The sequence below is a fragment of the Lithobates pipiens genome, unplaced genomic scaffold (genome assembly GCF_037356315.1).
Source record: "Lithobates pipiens isolate NorthernLeopardFrog02 unplaced genomic scaffold, aLitPip1_a1.2 Scaffold_19, whole genome shotgun sequence".
Lineage (NCBI taxonomy): Eukaryota > Metazoa > Chordata > Amphibia > Anura > Ranidae > Lithobates > Lithobates pipiens.
This window is the reverse complement of record NW_027507764.1, coordinates 205,293,579-205,309,713: the sequence shown is the minus strand read 5'-3', so window position 1 is coordinate 205,309,713 and position 16,135 is coordinate 205,293,579. Positions and strand designations below refer to the sequence as shown.

The 16,135-nt window shown below is 42.1% G+C and overlaps 1 protein-coding gene across 14 annotated transcripts in view; it reads right to left on the bottom strand.

The window, feature by feature from the left end:
- AMPH (amphiphysin) overlaps window positions 1–16,135 on the bottom strand; it is a 301,464-nt gene that overhangs the window by 95,455 nt on the left and 189,874 nt on the right. For all 14 annotated transcript variants that reach the window (XM_077491630.1, XM_077491632.1, XM_077491631.1 and 11 more), the window contains exons 4-5: window positions 7,193–7,287; window positions 5,299–5,394 (exon numbers count right to left, since the gene is read on the bottom strand). In XM_077491630.1, coding sequence (XP_077347756.1) covers window positions 5,299–5,394; window positions 7,193–7,287 — 191 coding nt within the window. The remainder of the gene's footprint in view (window positions 1–5,298; window positions 5,395–7,192; window positions 7,288–16,135) is intronic.

Sequence of the window (16,135 nt, the reverse complement as noted above, 5' to 3'; positions counted from 1 at the left end):
AGACTAGACACAAGGAAATAATAGGAATATACAATTTTCCAATGTGTTTTCCAATCTTTATAGCAAAGGGTTCCTCTCTTTACTTTGGAGATAGGCAGATGCAGCAAGGGAAGTTTGTATTATTAATCTACTTACGAAACCTAAACAGTATTTGAATTCTAAAACCTAATAGGGTTTGGCAGATCTATTTAATCTTCTTGATGAAGTTTACTCTATCACTTGAGGGCATGCACTTGGATGAAAACAGAACAGTCTAATTTCATTTCAGGGATTAGACTAATTATCTTGCATAATAAATAGTACATAGCCTTGTTCAGTTAATAGATGTTAGATGTTATATATTTACACTGCATATAAAAGGCTCAACTTTACATTTTGTTTTTGTTTCAGGCCTGGATAAAATGGGTATTATCTTTGAAACTGTAATCTGAAAAAATATCAAGTTTACAAATCACTTCAATCAGTTTTCTCGAAGCCGTCAAACCAAACGTCAGCTCCAATAGTCTGTTGAGCACAGATCTTGTCAACAGAACAGAAGTTATACTTTTTTCAAACCAACTATTTTGCACACTGTCATCCCCCTAATTACAAAGACAGGCAGAGCCATGCCTGAACAAACAGAATACTGTATCGATGTAACCAGAAACACATTTGTAGAGACAACCTACTGTATTGACGCAACCGGAAGCATATCTGCAGGAAAGGACTACTGTAAAGATACAACCATGAACATGTCTGCCTGCAGAGAATTGATACCTAATGTAGCTATGACTGGCCAGAACATTTCAGTATGTAGACAGAGCAGGGGACTAAAAGCTGGTGCTGGTATGTGCGAGCACTGCAATTTATTACTGTCAGTAGCAAATTGTAGCTGCAAGTTGTCTGTAAAAGATCTATGCTTGACTTGCCAGACCTAAAAAGACCATCCACAGCAGTACAGCTTTCAGGGAGAAATATATTGTATTTAGACTCCTCAGGGAGAAAGGCTGTTGCCATGGAAGTTGTTTTATTATAGCATGTGAACAACAGTCAAAAAATGCCAACGCATCAGGCCTTAATCATGGCTGTCTCATATTTAGACTCCTTCTCCAGTACCCACTTTCCTGGTGCAGCTTGCACTGAAATACACATCAGGGGTGGAAGGGAACAAGCCAAGGAAGATAGGACAGCAGCAATGTATTTTTTTTCATTCCATTAGGAATGCAAAAATTAAAGTACAACACCTTTAACCACTTCCCGACCGACGCACGCCAATGTACGTCGGCAGAATGCACCGGCAGGCATATTCGCTTACAGGTACGTCCATTCTTATATGCCGCCCTGAAATCGCTTGCGTGCCGCCGGTGGCGTGCTCGCGAGCCGGTTGGACCCCCGTGAGTCCGGTCGCGATTGTCTCACAGGGCGGCTGAATGGGGAGATGCCGTTGTAAGCAGCATCTCTGTTCTGCCTAGCAACACGTGATGCTGATCTCTGCTCCATGTGATTGGAGCAGAGATCAGTGTTCACTACCACAAAGCCCAGCCCCCCACAGTTAGTAACACGCCCCTAGGAACACTTAACCCCTACACTGCCACCACCTGGTTAACCCCTTCACTGCCAGTGCCATTTACACAGGAATCACTGCATTTGTATAGCACTGATTGCTGTATAAATGACAATGGTCCCAAAAATGTGTCAAAAATGTCTGATGTGTCTGCCATAATGTCACAGTCACAATAAAAATCGCAGATAACCGCCATTACTAGTGAAAAATAAATTATTAATAAACATGCCATAAAACTATCCCCTATTTTGTAAATGCTATAACTTTTGCGCAAACCAATCAATAATCGCTTATTGCATTTTTTTTTACCAAAAATATGTAGAAGAATACGTATCAGCCTAAACTGAGGGGAAAACATTTTTTTTTATATATTTTGGGGGGATATTTATTATAACAAAAAGAAAAAAAGAATGCATTTTTTTCAAAATTGTCACTCTATTTTTGTTTATAGCGCAAAAAATAAAAACCGCAGAGGTGATCAAATACCATCAAAAGAAAGCTCTATTTGTGGGAAAAAAGGAAGTCAATTTTTTTTGGGAGCCACGTCACATGACCATGCAATTGTCAGTTAAAGCGACGCAGTGCCGAATCGCAAAAAGTAGTCTGGTCTTAAGCCAGCAAAATGGTCCAGTCTGAAAGTGATTAATGAAGTTGTGATTTAATAGATCTCCCCACCCTCCTAAGTGCAGTCCACCTGGAATTATATTACCTACAGCCTCTGTTCCTATCATTTGCTTACTGCCTCTTCCAGAAGTCTGCACAGAGCAAATAACAGACAGACTAATATGCTGATAAAAATAAAATACATACTGAAAAGCTGAAATGCTGATAAAGGAATACATAATTTGATGAATTTTGAAAACCACTGGTCTATGGAGTACTTTCTAGTAAGAAGGAGCACCTTTATAGGCAGAGGCTGTCCATCAGGAAATGTTCCAGTTTTAGTTTGTTCTTACCCCTAAAATAGTGTAGCACAGGTCTTTGCTATACACAGGGCTTTTTTTTCAGCTGGAACTTTCTGGCTCAGGGCTCTTGTTCCCTTCTCACCAGTCACCACTATCACTTGTAAAAAAAGAAGTCCAACTTTTTATCATTGACAGCTTATTTCCCAGCAGCTCCCACTGAGTGCAGGATGAGGACAAGGGGGATGAAGGTGCTCGGGGTGCAGTGCAGATTCCAAAACCCCTACTGGATGATCACCCTGCAAGTGATAGAGGCAGAGCCGCTTACAGTGTGTGGAGAGGTACTAGAGCCACCTGAGTGCATCAACTTAATACAGCAACACAAGTAAGGCATGTGGAAGATAATGGAGCTTCTAAGGAGGGAAGGAGAAGGTGGGGGCAGTGGTAGGGGGTTGCATGCAGAGGCCAGAGCTAAAGAGGGGTGAAAGTAAGATGTGGATGGGGGGTGCAGAAGTAAGCAGCCTTGGACGAAGGCGAAGTGCACCCCTGAACTCTGCACTTCGTATGCAGAGCACCCCTTAACTCTACACAATGTACGTAGCACACCCTTGAACTCTGCACTCTGTGTGTAACCCCCCCCCCCCAACTCAGCACTCTGTACGTAATGCGCTCCTGGTATTTAATGCCCCATTTAAGACCCTTCCACTATAAATGAAATTTGACCACACCATTTTATGGAGGTTAGATGGATGGTTTGGAGGGTGTGTGTGTGGGGAGGGGGGCTTGGAGGGTCATGGTTGAGTTCCTGCACTTATTTTCTGAGAAAAAAAGTCATACAAATAAATGTACATTCAGGTCATTTCCTACTATATGATCTGTACGTTTTTCAAAGGATCTTACACCTCTTGCTAAAACAAGGCACTTAAAGCGGGAGTAAACCCAGTTAAAAAAAACACTTATGCCGCGTACACACGACCGGACTTTTCAACATCAAAGGTCCGATGGAACGATTCCGGCAGACCATTCAATCGTGTGTGGGCTGCAGCGGACTTTTGATTTGCAAAAATCCGACAGACTTTAGAAATGGAACATGTTTCAATTTTTTCTGCCGGAACTCCGCCGGACCCAGTTCCTACCGAGAAATCCGCTCGTGTGTATGCTAGTCCGACGGACAAAACTCGACGTGAGGGCAGCTATTGGCTACTGGCTATGAACTTCCTTATTCTAGTCCGGTCGTACGTCATCACGTTCAAATCCGTCAGACTTTGGTGTGATTGTGTGTGGCCAAGTCCGTTCATTCGGAAAGTCCATCAGAACTCTGTCAGAACTCCGTCGAAAGTCTGTCGGACCTAGTCCCTCGAAAAGTCCGGTCGTGTGTACACGGCATTACATTCCCGGCATGCCGAAAATGCTAACTTTCACATTGGTTGTGATCTCAACCAAACTTTCAAACCATCCAATGTCTGGTTTCATAACTGATCACATGTGCAGCATTATAGCAGTTGAAGAATCATTAGAGGCCAAGATGGAGGCTTCCTTGACTGAAAACAATAGAAGGGTTTACTTCCACTTTAATGATGAACCCTTTGATGATTCTGTCTTCATACCAAATCCTTGTCAGATTGAAGATGAGGACAATGTATTGAACATTTAATTGGTGTGTATGATCCTGTTTATTTATCCAAAACCTACCAGACTTATACAGTATAATACGTTCTTGAATCCAACAAAAGCTACGATGTAGTGTGAGAGGATGGAATCCCCTCTTTGTCTCTCACTACAGAGCCTATGCAAGAATGGTTAAAAACTTTGTTGTTTGGTTTCCATATATTGAAGCCAATGTAAAGAAGAAAAAAGCGGGATTTGTTTTTTTGGGTTTTTTTTCATTTTACAGCTGGTTTTAATGTATGTTTCTACTTTTCTGCAATGCAGCAAAAAATACAAAATGCTCTGAACACTGAATGAAGTCTTAATGAAGGATAATTCAAAAGAGGAATTTAGACGAATTTAAACCGGTAAAAAAATTATCATCTTTTTCTCTTCTTTCTTTTAGGCTTTGTTCAGATGTGCAGCGTTCAAAAACACTGAATGGCTTCATTCATATCTCTAAGCTAAACTGAACATAGTATGCCCCAAGCAGACCATTACTGCCTCTTGGGTTCCATTGCTGGAATGGCAGGCCCATAGGAGAAGATAATTGGGGGAACACCTACCTGCATTCAACACCCTTATGAGCAAGACTTTAGTTCTTGTTAGTTTGTGAAGTAATAGCATTGCCTATATCTTATACCCTTGGTACAGTTTGAATGGGATAGTAGGTGAAGAAAAATTCAAGAGTGAGAATCAGGGTGCCTTTGTTGACCTTCTGCAGGAAAACTTTTAGTTGCCTGACAGTCACTCTGATCTTTTACATTCAGGAATTAGTATGGAAAGCAAAAGTCCTGTCAATTATTTAATTTTTAGTCTGTTACTTACATTCATTTAAAATATGTCTGGAATTCATGTCTAATCTGTAAGGCAAGCAATAAATGTAATTACCTATATAATTGACAATTTATGAGTCATTTGACCTCATGAAATTAAATCATGGTGCTGAGGGTTAGTAAAATCACATTTTATCTTCACTGTATTGTGGTTTTTATGCTAGCTGTCATTAGCCCATGATGTTACTAAACAACCACTGACACTGCAGGTATAGTGGCAGTTTCCTGAATGTGTAAAGCAGACGTTGAATGCTTCATATAAAGACCTTTAGCTTGTGTTACATTGGCATGTTAGAACAGCCTAACATCTGCAAATTACATATTATTAAAAACAATTTATCTTATCACATATGTAACATATGTAGCATACCTTTATGTCTGGAAACTGTCCTAGATATGTATCAAGTGTTAACAAGGCTCCATCCACTAACTTTTGATGAAAATCTTCCCAAAGTTCATCACATTTCTGCAAAAATTATATATTTAAAATGAAAAAGTAGAATATAAAAATACAACACAATAAATAACTAAACTGATTTAAATAAGCAGGTTTTACGTTATGAAAGTTATCGTTAGTTTCATAGGGTACTATTTTGTTGTAAAGGAACAAAGAACGACCACAACATACAGGGATATAAAATGTAATACTGACATATAATCGCACACATAGGTTGGACTTGATGGACTTGTGTCTTTTTTCGACCTCATCTACTATGTAAACTACTATGTAACTATGTAAGATGTAGAAGTGCAGTAAAGGTATAGAAAAGAGATAAAGTAGGGCATTCTTGCACTTCCAGGCAGTAAAAACCCCTGCTTTGAAGGATAAATATAATTTTGATTTTGGAAGAGTAGATACTTAGTACACCTTTTGCAAAACTGAAATTGATCTAACCACATGCATAAATTATAAAATAAAATAAAAATATATGAGAGGAAAGAAAGAAGAAAGAAGAAGAAAGAAAGAAAGAAAGAAAGAAGGAAGGAAGGAAAGAAAGAAAGAAAGAAAGAAAGAAAGAAAGAAAGAAAGAAAGAAAGAAAGAAAGAAAGAAAGAAAGAAAAGAAAGAAATAAAGAACGAAAGAAAAAAGAAAGAAAGAAAGAAAGTGTAGCCCCCTGTTCCTAAAAATGGGGCCATAATGTAAATTTAGTTTTTGACTGAGCTGTGATCAGCTCAGATTGGTTGTACATAGTTTATTTGGTTCTGTTCTAATCTTGAATGTGTTGTGCATTTCCCACTGTTGCCAGTAGGTGTCACTGGTACCACAGTACAGTGTGAGAATTACAACTAGGTTGAGCTGTAATGAATATTCTTTTTCCAGAAACAGCCCAGTACGAGGTTCCTAGCCACTGTGCATGCTGGGAAGGGGTATTTATTGAACAGATGCCATGTACTCTAGTCAGTTCTCATCTTATGGCCCTCCAGGCCTGATGCTATGTTGCTGCAAGCTCGGCAAGTAGGCACAGAAGCCTGTCTGGGGCCTACTAGTCCGGAGGTGGTCCTTAGGCTGTCTTGCCTGTTTGGAAGAAGCTGAGCCAAGCTGAGGAGATCCAGGGGAGGACCCTTGCTGGAGAGAGCCAGGCTGAAGGCTGGTCTCTCAGAAGGGCCTGATGACTCGTTTGGAGGACGCACCTGCATCTAACTACCCTCACAGTACTGCCGGGTCAGCTTAAAGGTTCTGGTACTGTGAAGCTGCTCTACAATCTAATCAAGGTAACACACTCCTGGCTGCTAAGTTTGTGAGAAAGACTTATCCAGGCATCTACTGGCTGCTGAGTCTGTGAGAGAGGCTTATCCAGACATCTTATTGGTTGCTAGGTCTGTGTGAGAGACCTATCTGGGTATTCAAGATTTGCTAGAAGAAAAGTTGTTTTGTCCTTTGATTCAAGGAGTCTGTAAATGATCTGCTAAAAAGGTATCTGAAACCTCCCCTCAACTACTCTTTCCTACAACCTTTCTCGAGTTCTAATTAAAGCATTGAAAAATATCTAAAGTGACTGGCACCCACATTTGTTCTAGCTTCCCATTATAGGCATGGACTCAGCCCTAGGGTGAATGTTATGCCCGTACAAACGATGGGACATTGATCGGACATTCCGACAACTAAATCCATGGATTTTTTCCAACGCATGTTGGCTCTTGCATACACACGGTCACACAAAGTTGGTCGGAAATTGCGAAAGAAAGAAAGGAAGAACAAAAGAAAAAAAGAAAAAGAAAGAAAGAAAGATTTTTTTTTTATAAAGGTCGTAGGAAGCACTTACCTCTCCCACCGTTTTTACATCCTCTCTCCCATACCAGTCAGGCTCATAAACTTCGTGAAGAGATTCTGTGAGCTTAAGAGAGGCCTCTTGCATTCCTAAATAAATATATCAATACCTGAATAAAAAGTGTTCAAAATACTTATATTTATTCATACAAATACAAAAATATTTATATTCCAAGGATACAGTAAATCCAAGGTCCTTTTAGGTGTTGTGTGATAAAAAGGCATAAACATCACCCCTTGATGACTTGACTTGGCAAATCATTTTAATGTAAGTTTTTTACTTTCCCTAGATCTGATGAGAGCATTGTTTTAAAAAGTGCAATTTGCAGATACTGTGTGCCTGTTCTTTTCACAAATGCGTGAAATGAGATATACACCAATCAGCCATATCTTTATGAACACTGACAGGTTAAGTGATTGTTACAATGGCATCTGAAAGTCAGTGGAATATACAATGGATTATGCAACAAGTAAACATGTTGTCCCTGAAGTTGATGAGTTTAAAGTTTGTCTGGTTGCACATTCTGACCCATGTCAACAGCCAAATACGCATGCAATGGGTACATGGGCATCAGAACTGGACCAGGTAGTAATGGAAGAAGATGGACTTGTCTGATAAATCACATTTTCTTTTACATCAAGTGGAAGGCCGAGTGCGTTTGTGTTACTTACCTGGGCAAGAGAGAAGGGAAGAGATGGGAAGAAGGCAAGCAAGCGGAGGCAATGCAATGTGTCGGGCAATGTTCTGCTGGGAAACCTTGATCCTGACATTCATGTGGATTTCATATGGATGTTACTTTGACACAAACCACCTACCTTAACACTGTTGCTGACCAAGTACACCCCTTCATGGAAATGGTATTCCCTGTAACCTCTTTCAGCAGAACAATTTTCCGTGCCACACTGCAAAAATGGTTCAAAAATGGTTTGAGGAACACAACAATGAATTCAAATTGTTGACTTGGCCTCTAAATTCTCCAGATCTCAATCCAATAAAGCATCTGTGGGATGTGCTGGAAAAATAAGGCCAATCCAATGGGGGGCCACCTTGTAACAGGACTTAAAGGATCCACTACTGACGGCTTGGTGCCAGATACCACAGCGTACCTTCAGAGGTTTAGTGGTGTCCATGCCTGAATAGGTCAGGGCTGACTTGATGGCAAAAGGGGGACCTACATAAAATTAGATGGGTGGTCATAAAGTTATAGCTGATTGGTGTATTCTCATGATAGAACTATGTTTTATAAACACTACATTGTTAATGGATCATGGTCTCCTAAAAAAATAAAAAGAATATAGTGAAAAAATAAGCAGCATTGAAGCCCAGTGATGTCACTGGCACTTACAGTAAGTGGCCAGAAGCTGGTGTCTGAGATACTTTTTACTCTTTTTTATTAGCAAAATGGCTCTATAATATTGGCAACATCTGTACTATATTCTAGCAGTTCTGTGACCATTGTGGTGTTAAGTAATTAATTACTCAGCTCCTAGTGCCAAGACAAGGTCTTCTTGAGCCCAGGGTGAAAATGGGAAGCTGTGCCCCTCTCCCCCGTTTATTTTGAATGAGGTGGGGGTCAGGGCTAGTATAAGACATTGTGCTGCCTGGGTCCAAGAATGAAATGCTGCTATCCAGCCATCATGAACACTTCCGTGTGAGAAGCGGGAGCATGGGAGGCCATCATATGAACTAGCCGGTTGCGCTGTAGCCATCAATCGAATATGGTGCAGTCGGCAAGTCTTTACATGGGACACCTGGGTAGGCAGCAAGGGGTTAAAAATTCCGCTAGCTCCACATCTGTATGGATGTGGGAGTGCGTGTACATTGCACATGTTCCCACATCCACATGCAACTGAATAAAAAATGTAATGTTTTAAGAAAACACACTATGGGTGCCATTAAATCTTAATGGCACTCCCACATACTGAACAACGTGATGTGGTTTCCCAGACATGCAAATGCAAGGTGACAAAGCACATGTGGTTTTCATGCAGTTGCATCTTAAAAAAAGTTTAAGGGATCTTTTTTCTGCAGGAAATGCAGATACAGTAGCCCATTCACATGAATGGGCTCCTGTACCCCTGCAAACGCAGCATGCAGAACCGTGGAGATGTGAACCTAGCCTTGGACCTTGTGCTGTTGCTGTGGGCAACAGCTTAACTTATACCCCAATTTTTACACATCTGCCACATTAGTTTGAACGGGATGGATGGGGCAGTCCTTTCTAGCCAATGCTCAGCACTTGATGAGGGACTTGCCCTGAGCTGAGTAAACATACATAGAGCAACCAATTAAACCAGCCAGCTAAATCACATTATCTAGATCCACTTCGACCCTTGAAAACTTTGTTCCAGTAGAAGTTTAGAACTTACCAGTAGGTAAAGTGGTGCCTGAGCCTCTTATTTCATCTTGCAGCACTGGTGATGGTAATTGTGCTGTGCTATGCAGCTGTGTGTGCCTCACCACAGGGAGTCCTGCTCCGCTCAGTTCCCTAACTAATGCCCCACTCTGGCTCTGCCTCACAAGCCATGCCCACCCCACACTGCTCCACAACCAATGCCTAGTCTTGCTTGACCATTCCCCAGGCAGTTAAACAATTTATTCAGGAGGTGACAGTACTAGAGACAGTGCCGGTGGTATTTTGTATGCGGCTGCTCTCGCCCAGCCGGCAGCTGCAACACTGAGCCGGCAATTTAGCGAATAACAAGTCTTCTTACACACTGCATTTCCAGGACATAGAGGTGGCGGGGGGCACCAGACCGCAGCTGCCTTGCTCAAACTGCTGCCTGGGTCCAATGGATCCAGCGAGACCCATGGTGAGACTGGCCCTGGTGTGGGTGCATAATACACTGTAAAATTATGTAAAATCCTGCTATTTTTTACTGCAAAGCAGGAGTGAGTAGGAGCAAAGTAGGAGTAAAAAAGGCCCAAACTGCAGTAATAGTAACCCAAAGCAACGATGTGATTTGGTGTAATAGAAACTCCCGGTATTGGCCCTAGTCTACAAAGTTATAAGCCCAGCTTTGGTGTCAATTTCTGCATTTTTTCCCCCAGAATCAGTGCCAGTTTCTGTAATATTAACCCCTAGCATCAGCACCAGCCTCTTCAATATTAACCCCCAGCTTCGGTGCCAGTTTCCACAGCAATAATCCTCAGCGTTAGTGCCAGTTTTCGTAATTAAATCCCTCAGCATTAGTGCCAATTTCTGAAATATTAACCCCCAGCATTGGTGTCAGTTTCCACATTTAAAACCCCCAACACTGGTGCTAGCTTCCGCAATCATAACCTTCTAGCATCAGTGCCAGTTTCTGCAATAATAACCCCCCTAGCATCTGTACCAGTTTCTGCAATAATAACCTTCTAGCATTGGTGTCAGTTTGTGCAATAATAACCCCCAGCATTAAAGCCAGTAGCAACAATAATAACCCCTAGCAGTATCAGTGCAAGTTTCTGCAATAAAAATCTTTTGCACTAGTGCCAGTTTATGCAAAAATAACACCCACATTGGTGGTCGTTGGTATTGTGCTATCAAGAACATCCCTTTCCATTGGTAGTCAGTGGCAATGTTTTTTAACCCTTCATAATGCAGCATGAATCATTAATTACCTTTGCACTGATCACTAATGCAGTATGACAGGGTTACTAAACACTGACATCAGCCACCAATGCAGCACAAATGGGTAGACTTTCCCTGGCCACTAATGCATTAGTGGTCAGTGGAAGTGTTAATTAACTCCTTCATGCTGCATTAGTGGTCAGTGGCAAAGTTAATTAATGTCTTCATGCTGTATTAGTGGTCAGTGGAAGTGTTAATTAACTCCTGCATAATGCAGCATGTAGGCATTAATAAACATTGCCACTGGCCACTAAACGAAAGAGTTAATTGCCACTGCTACTGAACACTAATGCACTAGTGACTAGTACCAGTGAGTTAATTAATCCTTTGTGCTGCATTACTGGCCAGTGGCAGTGTTAAATTATCCTTTCTCCCCCCTTTGCACTCTTGAACACTTCCTCCAAGTAGTTCACTGTAAGCCCCTGTACACACGGTCGGAGATTTCCACAACCAAATCCGTCGGATTTTGCCTGTCTGATTTTGTCCGTCGGATCTTGTCCGAAACTGTTGCATACACACGGTCGGACAAAGTTGGCGAAAAATCCGATCTTTCAGAACGTGATGACGTAATTTCGTTACGATGGGACTACATTCAGGCTAGTAGCCAATAGCTTTGATGTAGGAATTTGATCTGAGCATGCGTGGCACTTGGTCCGATCAAAACTCTCTACACATGATCGGAGTATGTCCGATCGGCCCAGTTGGTCAGGAAATATTAACAACATGTTGGAAAATTGGGTCCGACGGATATTTCGACGGAATCAGTCCGATGCATACCACACACAGTCGGATTATCCGACGACATGGTCCGATAGGACACATTCCGATGGATTCTCCGACCGTGTGTACAAGGGCTCAGATAAGCATTGATGGTTGAATTAATTCTTATCCTCAGCCTGCTGCCTTAAACTAGTCTTATTTTTATGTTAATCTACCTACCTTACTTCCAACACATTAAGATGGCAACTCTCTCTCTTCCGGCTTGAATGACATTACTGGATTTCAGAGGCCAAGAGTTAAGCCTTGTACACACAATGAGAATATTTGATGAATGATTGTCTGTTTTTTTGCATATCTCATATAGAAAGCTAACAGGTTACTAAACTTACAAAAATTTGGAAGTGATTTAATGTGTTGTATTGTATTGTAATATATTATTTTATTTCTGAGCATACGTGGCCTTGGTTTTCCGTTTTTTGTTTTTTTTCCGACAAATACTGTACTGATTAAAGGAAAATAGTTTGTTCTGGTATTGTACAAGAAAAATTTTAATGTTTGTCCCATCAGATAATTTCACATGATCGGCTCTGGAAAGCTGTGTACTAACGATCAGATTATTGTACGATCACTTCAAAAAGGGGTATTTTTCCTCTGATTTTCTCATTGCGTGTTCTAGGTATAACAGTGATCTCTTGGGCGAAGATCACTTCACCTGACAGAAGTGTGACTTTTTCTATAGCTGGGAGCAGGACCAAAGAGAGCACTCTAGCTCTCAGGACCCGACTGCCACTCTGCAAGGATCGCTGTTGCTCTCTCTCCCCATTGAATTGCTGTGCACAGAGCTCCTACCCCTTCAAACTCCTCTTTCCTCATACTTGTCCTGGTCCTGTTGACTCCACCTGTTGTCCTTAAATGAGGAATGGTGCTTTTATTTTTGGAATATTTGATAAGTCATGTGAACATGTTCTGTTCCAAGACAGCTGTTCTTTATTACACGATAGTTCAGTTGGAGGGCTTTTTGATATAATTAAACGCTTCTCACCATAATCTTCACGGTAATATTTTCTCATTGGTTTTCAAGCCCTATTGCAGTGCACTAAGGGCCAATGAGCCTCAAATAGCTGTATGCAGTTTGCTATTATTGGTTCTATACTATTATTCTATATCTGTACTTTAAGCCAGCAGGTCTGAAAGTGCAGTTGGCCATTGGTGAGGTAAAGTTGGCCTTTATGGTTATATATTCCATAGTTTAAAAGTGGATGAGCAGTGATGAGACAAACACCTGATAATCATATACAGGAGCACTTTCTACTACTTCTATATACAGTATGACAGCTTCCCGGCTTTCAATGGTCTCTATGAAAGCTACGGGCGCTGGCACCCACTGCAGCCACTGCTGTTACTGACACATTGATTACACATTGCTTACAAGCAACAGAGATAACAGTGACATCACTCCCCAAATATGGTCACTAACATGATATCACTACTATCCCCACCCATTGCATTTATACAGTATTGATTAGCTGATGACAGAAGGTGTGTGCACTGGGTTCGTTAGGATTTCCATGTTGATGAGTTGGCAGGCATTATGATTTATTATGGATTTACAATGAAGAACTTTTTTGTGAATTAAATTTTTTTTTAATAAAAGACTATTTGGGTGTCTTTATTTCTGTGTTCCATTTTTAATAAATAAGTATGGGTACTATGAACCCCATAGTCATTTATGTAGAAAGACAGCACCTGGGGCCCCCTTATAGTTAACCACTTAAGGACCGCCGTATTGCCAATGTACGTCATTGCAATGGCACGTACAGGCACAAGCACGTACATGTACGTGCTTGTCTTCCAGCGGGTTGGGGGTCCGATCGGACCCCCTCCCGCTGGATACGGCGGTCCGTTTCGCTTCAGGAGCGATCCGGGATGAGGGGATGGCCGTTGGTTTCTGGCCACCCCCTCTCGATCGCTCCTGGCGAATGAGAAGCTTCCTCCCACTGTGTATTGTATACACAGGCAGGGAGGAAGTGATGTCATTCTCCTCGGGGCGGTCTTTTTGACCGGACTACGAGGAGAAGACTAAAAGTAAGTGCACCAAACACTACTCTAACACATAGGTACACATAGGTACACAAACCCCCCCCCCCCCCGATCACCCCCCCGATCGCCCCCCGATCCCTCCGCCCCCCCCCCAGTCACAGTGTCACTGATTGCAGTGATCATTTATTTACTGATCACTGCATTCAGTGTCAGTTGTAAAAGTAAAAACTGTCAGGGCAGTTAGTGTTAGGTCCAGGGTAGCCCCCTACCACTCCCCAATAAAGATTTAACCCCCTGATTGCCCCTAGAGTTAACCCTTTCACCCCCTTTTGCCAGTGTCCCACCATTTATTACCCAATAAAGGTTTAACCCCCTGATCACCCGGGGGGTGATATCAATTAGGTTTTAGGGTCAGGGTCTGCGTCGCCCCAGGCAGCGCTAGGTTAGTGCCAGTACCGCTAACACCCACGTGCAAAGCATAAACCTCCCGTAGTGGTATAGAATCTGAACAGATCAATATCTGATCTGATCAGATCTATACTAGCATCTCCAGCAGTTTAGGGTTCCAAAAAAACGCATTGTTAGCGGGATCAGCCCAGATACCTGCTGGCACCTGCGTTTTGCCCCTCTGCCCAGCCCACCCAAGTGCAGTATCGATCGATCACTGTCACTTACAAAACACTAAACACATAACTGCAGCGATCGCAGAGTCAGGCCTGATCCCTGCGATCGCTAACAGTTTTTTTTGGTAGCGTTTTATATTTAAATCCGGAAGGCAGTGCTTGGTTTTTGGGGTCCCGTACATGGCTAGGCTCCCAAAAAGTCCCCCACATGTTGTATCCCCGTACTCGGAAGAAGCAGCAGAATTTATTTTGGGGTGTAATTTGACTTATGCCCATAGTATGTGTGAGCAATATATCATTTAGTGACAACTTTGTGCAAAAAAAAAAAAAAAATTGTAATATTCCTGCAACTTGTGGCAAAATATAAAATATTTCATGGACTCAACATGCCTCTCAGTAAATAGCTTGGGGTGTCTACTTTCCAAAATGGGGTCATTTGGGGGGGGGGTTTGTGCTATTTTGGCATTTTATGGCCTTCGAAACTGTGATAGGTAGTGAGGAGTGAAATCAAAAATTTGCACCCTTATGCTGCGTTCACACGAGCTGATTGTATGGCGTACTTAGTCCGTCATACAATCCGACGGACAGTCCGTCGTACTTTCCACTGAACGGACTTGACCACACACGGATACACAAACAGTCCGTCGAAAGCTTGCGCGATGACGTGTACAGCACGTATGACGGGACTAGAAATAGGAAGTCCAAGACACAGCAAAGCACCCTTCCGCCGTGTAAATCCTTTCTGGGCATGCGCCATTCTTAGTCCGTCGAACTAGCATACTGACGACCGTATTGTCCGCTGAAACCAAAGTACGACGGACAGAATTTCGAAAAAACCGAAATACTTAGTACTCCGGACTGCACGCTGAAAAAGTCCGCTGAAGCCCACACACGAGCGGATTGTCCGCTGAAATGTGTTTCGACGGACTAAGTACACCATACAATCCGCCCGTGTGTACGCGGCATTAGAAACCCTGAAGGCAGTGATTGGTTTTCGGGGTGCCGTACGCAGCTAGACTCCCAAAAAGTCCCACATATGTGGTATCCCCGTACTCAGGAGAAGCAGCAGAATATATTTTGGGGTGCAATTCCACATATAACTATGGCATGTGTGAGCAATATATCATTTAGTGACAACTTTTTGTAAACTTTTTTTTTTTTTTTTGTGTCATTATTCAATCACTTGGGACAAAAAAAAAAAATATTCAATGGGCTCAACATGCCTCTCCACAACTTCCTTGGGGTGTCTACTTTCCAAAATGGGGTCATTTGGGGGGGGGGGTTTGTACTGCCCTGCCATTTTAGCACCTCAAGAAATGAGATAGGCAGTCGTAAATTAAAAGCTGTGTAAATTCCAGAAAATGTACTCTAGTTTGTAGACGCTATAACTTTTGCGCAAACCAATAAATATATACGCTTATTGACATTTTTTTTACTAAAGACATGTGGCTGAATAAATTTTGCCCTAAATGTATGACTAAAATTGAGTTTATTCGATTTTCTTATAACAAAAAGTAGAAAATATAATTTTTTCTCAAAATTTTTGGTCTTTTTCCATTTATATCGCAAAAAATAAAAATCGCAGAGGCAATCAAATAGCATCAAAAGAAAGCTCTATTTGTGGGAAGAAAAGGACACAAATTTTGTTTGGGTACAACATTGCAAGTGGTTAAAGAGGGCTGCCAGATTCCCACAAGCAGATCCCCGCCACCATCTGCCAGGATTGTACGGAAGAGGCCCTTGTCCTCATCAGGGTCGGACTGGCCTACTGGGATACCAGGAGATTTCCCGGTAGGCCGTCTGCCCTGTGGCCGCTTTACAACTGCACTGCTCCCCTCTCTCCTGCTCCTGTGTGTCACGGAGCTGGCTGGGTCTGTGTTCAGTGGCCGAACTGTAAGACGGTCCTGCCCCCCCTTCTTAACCCCTGTTCTTTCTGCCCCC